The sequence below is a fragment of the Gossypium hirsutum genome, chromosome A10 (genome assembly GCF_007990345.1).
Source record: "Gossypium hirsutum isolate 1008001.06 chromosome A10, Gossypium_hirsutum_v2.1, whole genome shotgun sequence".
Classification (NCBI taxonomy): Eukaryota; Viridiplantae; Streptophyta; class Magnoliopsida; order Malvales; family Malvaceae; genus Gossypium; species Gossypium hirsutum.
In genome coordinates this window covers 62,949,005-62,960,262 of record NC_053433.1, presented here as the reverse complement: position 1 = coordinate 62,960,262, position 11,258 = coordinate 62,949,005, and the positions used below count along the sequence as shown (strand labels likewise).

Genomic DNA, 11,258 nt, shown 5'->3' with positions numbered 1-11,258 from the left:
CAGCGGAATTTGTTCTTGATGGGGACATCCTGTACAAAAGAGGAAAAGATCAGGTGCTCTTGAGATGCGTAGATGCTGTTGAGGCTAGAAAAATACTTGAAGACGTCCATGAGGGAATTTGCGGGACACATGCCAATGGTTTCACTATGGCCAGGAAGATTATGAGACTCGGATATTACTGGCTGACGATGGAAAGCGACTATATTAATTTCGCACGAAAATGCCACAAATGTCAAATTTATGGTGATAAAATTTGTGTAGCCCCTTTGCCTCTTCACATCATGACTTCTCCGTGGCCTTTTTCTATGTGGGGTATGGATGTTATAGGGCCAATTTCCCCAAAAGCTTCTAATGGACACCGGTTCATTTTTGTGGTTATTGATTACTTCAAAAAATGGATAGAAGCTGCTTCGTTTGCCAATGTGACAAAGACTGCAGATTGCAGATTTTTGAAAAAGGAAATCATTTGTCGATATGGTTTGCCTGAGAGAATCATTTCAGATAACGCCTTGAATCTGAACAACAAGATGATGAAAGAAGTGTGTGAGCAATTCCAAAATAAAACATCATAACTCCTCACCCTATCACCCAAAGATGAACGGAGCTGTTGAAGCAGCCAATAAGAATATTAAAAAGATTATTGGGAAAATGATCGAGACATATAAAGACTGGCACGAGAAGCTACCATTTGCTTTGTATGCATATCGTACATCTGTGCGGACATCTACGGGAGCAACTCCTTTCTCTCTGGTCTATGGAATGGAAGCTGTGCTACCCATCAAAGTTGAGATCCCCTCTTTACGAGTCTTAATGGAATCAAAACTAGAAGAAGCAGAATGGGTTCGAGCTCGATATGACCAGTTAAACCTTATTGAAGAAAAATGTCTGCAGGCAGTCTGCCATGGACAGATGTACCAGAAGAGAATGATCGCAGCCCATGACAAGAAGGTACGACCAAGAGAATTCCACGAAAGAGAACTCGTGCTGAGGAAGATTCTCCCAATACAAAAAGATTTCCGAGGAAAATGGGCGCCAAATTGGGAAGGTCCATATGTCGTAAAGAAGGCATTTTCGGGCGGAGCATTGATCCTCACCGAGATGGATGGGAAAGAGTTACCAAGTCCAGTGAATTCAGATGCTATAAAGAAATATTATGCTTGAAAAAGGAAACCAAGATGAAAACCCAAAAAGAGTATATAAAAAAAAGAAAGAAAAAAGGGTAATCAAGGCGAAAACTCGAAAAGGGCGTCTTGATTAAACACAAAAGATTAGGATGAAAACCCGAAAGGGCATTCTAATGAAGCAAACCCGGGCTTAAAGAACAAGGCGTTTTGAACGGTGGGTCAAATAGCGAGACTACCGTATTTGAAGCATTTCTGAAAGCTCGAAATCTTTTACGCAAGAAGCCATGCTCGAAAAGATTCTTGATTGAGGAATGTGGAAGAGTTCATGCATTGAATATCTAGAGCATTTGTATTCGTTGAATGCAATCCCTTTTCTCTTTTTGACACTCTTTTACTATCATTGGTTAACTTTCTTTGTTTGCTACATCTGAAATGAATAAATGTGAGGTATCCTTTTGTCCCTACCTGACCATTTTCACGCATCTCATTATGTGATTCATTTACATGATAAATAGTGAAATGACATACTCTAAACGAAAGAAATGTTAAGCATTACCCGGGTAAGAATTTGATAAGTACAAGAGCCTCAACGCAAGGACAAAGCTCAACCAAGGGCAAAAGAGTGATATTTGAGAAACATTGATTACTCGTGAAACTTGAGGACGGGTACAGGGCCTAAAGAGAAAGTCAGGAGCCGAAGTAATGAATACAGATCATCACGAAAATTGTGATGAAAAAGGGCATGCGACAAACATGCCTAAGACACATAGCATAATCATGTAGGCATAAAATCATTTACGAAAAACATGTGCATATCATGATAACATCATGCATGACATATACAGGTACTCCAGTAGAGCAAGAAGATGTAATGATAGCTGAAAAGACACATGAGTTCCACCAGATGACATGTTCTGGTATTCTGATGTTTTATTTCAAAATTCAATTCATATTGCGAGAGGTGAGTTGAGCCTCGGGACACGCTGAGGTATTGTCAATTTTCTGTATGTTCAACTCATATTGCGAGAGGTGAGCTGAGCCTCAGGATGCGCTGAGGTATTTTTAAAAAAATCAACACATATTGCGAGAGGTGAGTTGAGCCTCAGGACACACTGAGGTAATTTCAATTTCTGTTGTCAAAAAATTAACTTGTATTGCGAGAGGCAAGTTGGGCCTTAGGTCACACGCTGAGGTATTTTCAATTTCCGTTTTTCAATTTCTGCCTTTCAAAAAAATCAACTCATATTGCGAGAGGTGAGTGGAGCCTCAGAACATGCTGAGGTAATTTCAATTTCTGTTGTAAAAAAAATCAACTCATATTGCGAGAAATGAGTTGAGCCTCAAGACATGCTGAGGTATTTTCAATTTTTGTCTTTCAAAAAAATCAACTCATATTGCGAGAGGTGAGTTGAGCCTCGGGACACGCTGAGGTAATTTCAATTTCTGTTTTCAAAATTCAACTTAAATTGTGAGAAATGAGTTGAGCCTCAAGACACGTTGAGGTATTTTCAATTTCTGTTTTCAAAAAAAAATCAACTTATATTGCGAGAGGTGAGTTGAGCCTCGGTTCACATGCTGAGGTATTTTCAATTTCTGTCTTTCAAAAAAAAAATCAACTCATATTGCGAGAGGTGAGTTGAGCTTCAGATCACACACTGTGGTATTTTTTTTCAATTTATATTGCGAAAGGTGAGTTGAGCTTTTTAATTTCTGCGAGAGGTGAGTTGAGCCTCGAGTCACATGTCGAGGTATTTTCAAAATCTGCTTTTCAAGATAAGTTTCAAAAATCAACTCATATTGCGAGAGGATCACATGCCGAGTAGAGAATAAAGATTAAAGCTAATTGAAGACGTCAGATTCTGTCTCCTTAAAGTTGCAGTAGAGTTGATCGAGGGCATCAGATCTTGCCTTTCTGAAGTCGCAGAAGAAAAGACCACAAACCTTATCTCACTGAAGCGATAGAAGAGAAGATTGAAGTTGTAGATCTCACCTTTCTGAAGTTACAGTGAAGTAGATCGAAGCCATAAATTTCATATCCTTGAAGTTACATTGGAATAGATTGAAGCTACAAGGCGTATATTATAAGATGCAGTGGAGTGAACCAAAGCTACAAGATGCGGTGGACTGAAAAGGGACTAACTAAACAAGAAGAGTTCTAAAGCAAGTCAAGACCTAGTAAGACCGGGCAAATTTGGTCTTCCTTGAAAGTCTTTGCTCTATTCCTGTTGCACGACAATGAGCAAAGAGGGGCAGCTGTAGAAGCCCAAATTGCCCGGGCCCGATTTCATCAAAACCCAACCAAACCTCTAAACCCACTAAAACCCTTAACCCATGACCCATTTACATCTACCCAAACCCATTACAAAACCCAAATATTAAACCCAATTCAAAAGCCCATTAAGCCCCCCCAAAAAAAACCTAACCAAAAAAAAAGAAGAAAAAAAGAAAAACGTAACCCCCAAAAAAAAAACTAAGAAACCCTAGCCACCTAGCCACTTTCCCACTTGCCCCATTTTTCCTCCCATTTTTGATATCCATTGTCTACCACCACCACCTACAAAATAGAAAAATAAATAATAGAAAATCATGTAAAAGATGGCTATAAAAAGTCATTCAAAAATCATGTAAAAGAGAGGGGGATTTTATAAAGATTGAAGAAGGAGACAAACACAAAAATCCCTTCAAATTTTGAACACAAAAGAAACATCAATAAAAAGGTTGCATTTTTTTCTTTTTTCCTCTTCTTTCGAATCTTTTTTTCTTTCTTTTTTTGTGTTGTTTTTTTCTTTCTTTATATATACATATATTGTTAAAAAAAATTATTTACCTTTTCCGGCCACCGTGGGCGATGGTCGGCGGTGGCCGGCGACGGACGGCGGCCGACGATCGGCCTGTGACCGGCCCCCCTTGGCCGGATTTCCTTTTCCCCCCTCCCTTCTCTCTTCTTTCACCCTTCCTTTTTTTTTCTTTCTCTCTTCAAAATGATTTTTTTGTCAAAAATTGGCCTTAAAGTATGTAGCGCTTTGCGATTTAGTCCCTCTTGCTATGTTATGTTTTGAGGGAAGGAATATTTTCTGTTTTGGCCCCCCACTGTTTCCGCGCGTGTTCAATACAGTCCTTTCCTTTTATTTTTATTTCAATTTTGCCCCAAATATTTTGTTTTTAGTTCAATTTAATCATTTTTTAGTTATTTTACTATTTAAATTATTTATTTTAGTATTATTATTATATTTTATTTACTTATGTAGTGTGTTAATAATTTTTATCATTTCTAATACGTATATATGTTATATGTATTTTATATATATTATGTATATATATTTTTTAATGCAATTAGTTATATATTTCTTATACTATTCCATGTATGTATTTTATATCATCTTATGTATATATTCTTAAATATTATTATATATAAATATATATATATTTTAAAATACCATATTGTGTATATATTATTATTACTAATTATTACTATTGCTAGTATTATTATAATTATTATTACATTAGTGTATATTTTATGTACATATATATATATTTGTACATATCATTATTTTATATTATTGTTGTAAATTTTTTTTATGTATATATTTTTTATGTACGTTTCCTAATAATTTCTTTTATTGTAGATATTATTATTATTACATACTTTTATTATATGCACATATATATATGTATTTTTATGTACATATTATTATTTTATATTATTATTACCAAATATATCATTTTTCCTATTTTATTATTAGTACATGATTTGTTTTTATTTTCTTTTTTTGTAAATATCATTGTTATTGTTATTCTAATATTCTAGTATTCCATGTTAATATTTTTCATTAATGATATCATTTTTTGCGTCATTTATCTATTTTTAATTTCTCACTTTAGGAATATTTTTTCTCATGTTTTAATTAATTTCAATAAATAAGGCAATGTTTCGCATTTTGGAACATCGAAGAATTGTGCCCTAACTTACGGGGTTTCGGTTCTCTCGTTGGTTTTAAATAGCTAAATATCCTTTTGAGTTTTGAAATACACGGATTTTCAATTTAAATTAAAAGACGACCTTGTGCTCGAGAATTCATGGTATTGTGTCCTAACTTACGGGATGTGATACTCCGATATCTCGAGATAAGGAAATCATTAAACAAATCAATTTAAGCTAATTCAAGAATTTTAAAATCAGTATTAATAGAAAAGATCGTATTTCAAGTCCCTTCCCGATTTTTTAATTTTCGACATTAAGACAATAACTAATCAACTCGGTACCAATTTTTTAGGCGTGTCGAGGGTGCTAATCTTTCCTCGCACGTAACCGACTCCCGAACTCATTCTCTCAAGTTTCGTAGACCAAAGGCCCTGTTTTAGTAAACTAAAATTGATTTATTAAAACAAAGGTGATCCGATCACACCTGATAAAAGATTGGTGGCGACTCCCGTTTAAATTTTCACTTTCAAACAAAGTCGATCCCCGTTTTCAAAAGAATGGTTTCGACACTTAATTTAAAAACAATATCTAATAAGTAATTAATTAATATGTTCAACTATGTAATTTAAACTAATAAAAACTCACGAGAAAAAAAATTGTTGATATAATTTTATCTATTATTAATAGTTAATATTATTATGTTAATTTAATCCTCAACTCAACTGTAGAGTTTAAATGAATAAAAATGTTAATATTTAAAAAAAATTTAATGTTAATTTAGTAATATTATAAAAAATAAAGTGTATTGTCATTGATTAAAAAAGTTTTAAGTATGTTAACAATTCAAAATAAATTTTGAAAATATCACACTAGCAAATTTAATAAAAAATATAACATGTTAATAATTGAAAATAAATTTTGAAATCAGAATAAAAAAAAATCTTAAAATTAATTTTAAAATCCGAAATGTAAAAGAAAATATATTTCAAAAATTAAAATAAAAGGAATTAAATTTTAAAAGTATGGAAAGTATAAGTACTTGAAGCATAATTTTAAGCATATATGCTAACTTGGGGGATCAACTGGGCAGATTAATTGTCTTCGACTGAGTTTTCTGCAGAGGGCTTTCCGGTTACCGATACTGCTGTTATAATTTGTCCTCAGAAAGTTGACATTTTGAAGTCATCTCATAGGAGAAGGCATAAATGCTAAAAAATGCAGACAACAAAAAGGTTTTATTGGCCAATCTTTTCCTTGTGCAGTAGTCTTAAGTCTTCTGAATGCTTAAATTTGAACCAGCTTTGCTTGCAGGTTGCTTTCTTTCATGCAACCATACAAGCATCCAATGCAAAAATAGTTTGAGGCGTTTACCATTTTTTATATTTAGTTTGAAAGAATTGGTTAATCATTGAATTTCTACAAAGTCTTTACAGACTTTTTAAAATATTTTTTAGTTTAGAAGTTTATTAAGAAATTGTTAAAAAAAATCGATTTTTTCATGAATAAATTTTTGAAATGTTGTTTGTCATATAGTTGATGTTGTCCTCAACGACCAAAATATTATTCGTGTGTAGTGGTTTTATCATTGACTTTTACAAAGAGTCACTATATGCTTCACAGAAAAGGATATCTCAATTGGTAGAGATAGAAATATGCAAGCTCCCGAGAGAGGCATTAATATTGTTCATATGAGGATTTGAACCACCAATCAAAGCTTATGTAGCCTTTAGTTAGCTCAAGTGGTACCATAGTTTCAGTGTAAAAGCTGTATATGTTTTAGTTGTTGGTTTGAATCCTTGGACATGCATTTTTCATGATTATTATTGTATATAATACTAATGCTTCTCCCTTGAGCTCTTTCAAGTTGTATCTCCATTAGCTGAAGCAATTCACTTTCATGAACCATACAACGGATATAGACAATATCTTCGATTGTTGAGGAAAGCATCGGCTACTTAACAAACTATACTTTGAAAAATTTTCCCTCAACAATAACAAATAACAACGAATTATCCATTCTTTCTCTTTTCGTTCATCCACGGTAGAACAGAATTGAGAATTTCTAAATTGAAAAAAAAAGTTTGAAAATTGAATAGAGATGAATGAGAGAGATGAAAAAGAAAATTAGAGAGAAAATATAAAAAATATTTTTATTTTTAAAATAAAAATTACATTAATATAATAAATAAATATTGAGGGTTAAATTTATTATTATTTCAATTTTAAAAGTTGTCACGCTATCTTCCTGTTAGTCACTTAATTACAGGTGAAAAAAATATAAATATAAAAATGTTAGTAACTTTTTATAGTTAAATGACTAAAAAAATCTATTAATAATTGAGTTATTATTTATAAAATTTACGGTAAAATATTATATTTTAAATTTTAAATTATAATCTTTTCCCTATATTGAATGATATAGACATTGGCCGCCTACAACAATTTCCTCAATCTTTTGATTTAATTACAACTCGGTTTAAATGTTTGAAGAAAAAATTTGACTAGAATTCGGAAAAAATCCATGGTCACTCCTAACAACTTATTCCTCTTTGATAACCCCTATGGCAAAAAATATATGTACCGCTATATGTTTTATCGAGTGTCAACCATACTTCAGGTTTCTGTTATCCGTACTGATGTACCGCACCGAACCAAAAGTTCCTACAATGGCCTTTCTCGCGGACGACATAACACATGACTTCCTTAAATTTCTCTTCTTCGCATCCAACTAAGACTCTGGTGCCAATTTCAAAGAAGTTACCTTCTCGAGATCGTGAGAGTGAAGTCTCATTTTCATTTACCACCCTCTTTATTACCCTCAACTGTCCGCTACCTTTCAATCTCTCTCTATATATGTAAGGCAATTCCATGTAAGCTAGCTAACTCAAGGGAGCACCAATTTGACAATATCTGGAGAGAGATAGAGGAGAGAAATGGGTAGTTCATTTGCATTTTTTGTGCTTGTTTTGGTCACTATGCATGCAAGTCATGCACGTACTGTGCCTGGCGATGTTGGCCTTGTTACCCAGCAAACCATGATGTCTGATAGCGCGAAGGAGCAAATGTTGGAAGCCAATGCACCAAAGGCAGGTTCACCAAAGGGTAATGCTATTGATGACAAGAAGAATTTTATTTATGGTGGTGTTGGTGGTTTTGCGGGGATGGGTGGCTATGCAGGCATGGTTGGCGGTCTGCCTTTGGTTGGTGGCCTTGGAGGGATCGGGAAATATGGTGGAATTGGTGGTGCCGCGGGAATAGGCGGTTATCATGGCATTGGTGGTCTCGGCGGTTTAGGTGGGGCCGGAGGTTTAGGTGGACCAGGAGGTTTAGGCGGTGGAGCAGGTAATGGTGGTGGTGCAGGTGATGCTGGCGGAGGTGCAACTGGTGGTGGCATTTTGCCACCTCCTTAAGTAGAATGTGTTTTGAAGTCCACGTTTACCTAATAATTGCTTTCTGTTCCTTAGGCGTCTAGGTGTTCCAGTTGGTGCTGTGGTTGTTAGATGTTAAAGTCTGTGGTTTCTTTGGGGACAACAGGGTGGTTGTTGCTCGTCCTGTTTGTCGTAGAAACTTAATGTCGTTTGAGCAAAGCATGGTATTGTATCTCTTTCTGGATGTGTTGATCCATTTTCTTGTATTGAGCAATTCTTTGGTTTCTTTAACCATCGATTTGTTTTGCCATCGTCAACCCGATTTCCCCACAAAATCTTCACTGATCCGTTTTCTTAGAAGGCGAATGCATGAAATGGAGCACCATAATTTTTTTAAGACTTCAGCTTAGGATCCATTAAAAGCTTTACACTTGCATAATCTTTTAAAGGCCTACAAATAAATTAGTTTTCTCGATTGCATGCAGTAATTGAATTATTTTTTAAAATTCGTCATAAAATTTATTACGACAAGATGGTTATTAGTGTATTTTGAAAAAGAAAGATAATGGATATTAGATTGAATTTAGATAAATAATATTATGAAATTATTTTTAAAATATAAATATTAAAATAATATATTGTGGGAATTAGTTTCTAACTTAATTTTAATTATTAATATTGTTAATTAGATTTAAATATCTGTAACTTATTCTAACATTATTTATATCTTCAAATATTTATTTCAATCTTACTATTGTATTTAATTTCTAAAAATAATGAAAAATTTAAAATTTCTGTAATTTAAATTATTAAATATAAGTAAATTAGAAAACTTATTATAAAAATATAACTTGCAGAACACCTTTAAAACTTATATTAAAATGTGAAGGGGTTTAAGTTGCAATTCTTCTCTCCACAAATGTTTTTTATTCATTTCTTGCCGTATGTCAAATTTTTATCATATGAATTCATTATAAACTTAAAAACCTTGTAATATATAATATGCTAATTTTCTTACTCGTGCATACAGTATTTATATTAACAAAATATAATATAATTGTATATTAATTAAATGAAACATATGTATAATTATAAAAACAATTATTTTTTATTTTTTATTTAAGTGATATTAATGTTATAACATTATCATGATATTTTTAGTTTTTATAAAAAAAATATTATATGTATAATATTAATTAAGTTATCAATGGATTATATGTTCTACTGATGTATGAAATTTGTTAAATTTTTATTTATTAGCATATTTATACTATTTATTAAGTTTTTTATTGAGTTAGTGTCACCAATTAATCGAATCCCAACTCAGTTAGAGAATTACGAAAAAAATCATTTTATTTGCTAAATAACTTATATAATTATGTAAGTGTTTTTATCTTTTTATATTTTTATAAATCAATAAAAATTTATTCATAATTAGATTTGAACCAAAGACACCATGCATATTAAACTTTTTCATTTACCATTTGAAATAAAGTAATATTTTTTGTATGATTTTTTTCTTTATATATTTGTGTATCTAAACTGTTATTTAAGCTCCTCACTGAGTTAGTGTCACTCTTAACCAGGTCACCAACTCAATTAGGGAAATTACGAGGATGTTCTTCCATAATTAAAATAAGTTATATTATTCAAGGGTAATTTAGTCTTTTTATTTAAGAAAAAATAAAAATATATATTGTAACGCCCTGATTTTTGGGCCTTGAGTCTGGGTTCGGGTAGAAGACGGCCCGAATAATTTGGATGTTATTATTATTATTATTATTATTTCGTATGTTTAGTTTAGTAATTAAATAAACTACGAAGGGTTTATGGTGTGGGAAAAAGTCCAGGGCTCGGCCCATAGCTTTAGCAAAATTCTTAAATTTTGCCTCTTAAAGGAATCTGGGCAGTAGGCCTTATTAATAATTTGGGCTGAGTTTTATCACAAACAAGCACCTGGCCTAGTGGCTAAGCATGCTAGGAGGGCGTTGGAAGGCACGGCGCGCGCAAATGGTTGTTTTTTTTAGTATTCAGGTTGCGGTTAAAATAGGGATTAAGAGGAGTTGCGAGCATAATCCAACATAAGGAGTGCCCGTGGCGCAGTGGCAGCAGCGTGCTGGGCACACGAAGAGGGCGCAGGTTCGAGTCCTTGTGCGGGCGAATTTTGTTTATTTGTTTTAAAGTGGGCCAGAACTGAAGTAGGTAAGGGTTATAAATTAATTGTGAGAGGATTATGTCATGAAAGGAACTTCGGTGCAGTGGTAAGCAGCGTATGTGTGTGTTTAGAAGGTCGCAGGCGAAACTTCCTTTTTATTTCGCAAGTAACCGATGCTTCAGCAGGAATAGATTAAGATTAATTGTGACCCTATTATGGTGTAAAGGAAAGCTTGGTGTAGTGGCCAGCAGCAGGATGTGGAGCGTAGAGACAGGATGAGATTTAGGAGCAAAACATGGAATTTGAACTTAGGAAGGATTTTATGCCTAAATAGGACTCATGGTAGTACCAATTCGGCTATAGGCAATTAAATGCCGAAAAAGTTCTTAAAATTTTGGCTTGTATGGGTTGTTTTTCTTCTTTGTTTAGTTTTGGGTATTTTTAAGTGTTACTCGATTTAGGTTGGGGCTATTCACATCTATTACTATTTTTGAGATCGACCTTCATTCTTTTTGTTCATCTTTTCTTCACCAAGCTTAATCTTCTACTCCTACTCATAAGTCATTTCTCTTTGATTCTCTTCTCATTATTGCCGAATATAGAGACTTTTCTCCGTGCCAAAAGCCGAACCTCACAACTCTCTTACCCTTCTGCCGACATCTCCCCTCTACTTCACAAACTTCTATTCT

The 11,258-nt window shown here is 33.4% G+C and overlaps 1 protein-coding gene across 1 annotated transcript; it reads left to right on the top strand.

Annotated features, from left to right (window-relative positions):
* The first annotated feature begins 7,979 nt into the window (after positions 1-7,979).
* LOC107895814 (glycine-rich protein 23) lies at positions 7,980-8,456 on the top strand. Its single transcript, XM_016821035.1, has one exon. The coding sequence runs from the start codon at positions 7,980-7,982 to the stop codon at positions 8,454-8,456; it is 477 nt and encodes a 158-aa protein (XP_016676524.1).
* Positions 8,457-11,258: the final 2,802 nt, after the last annotated feature.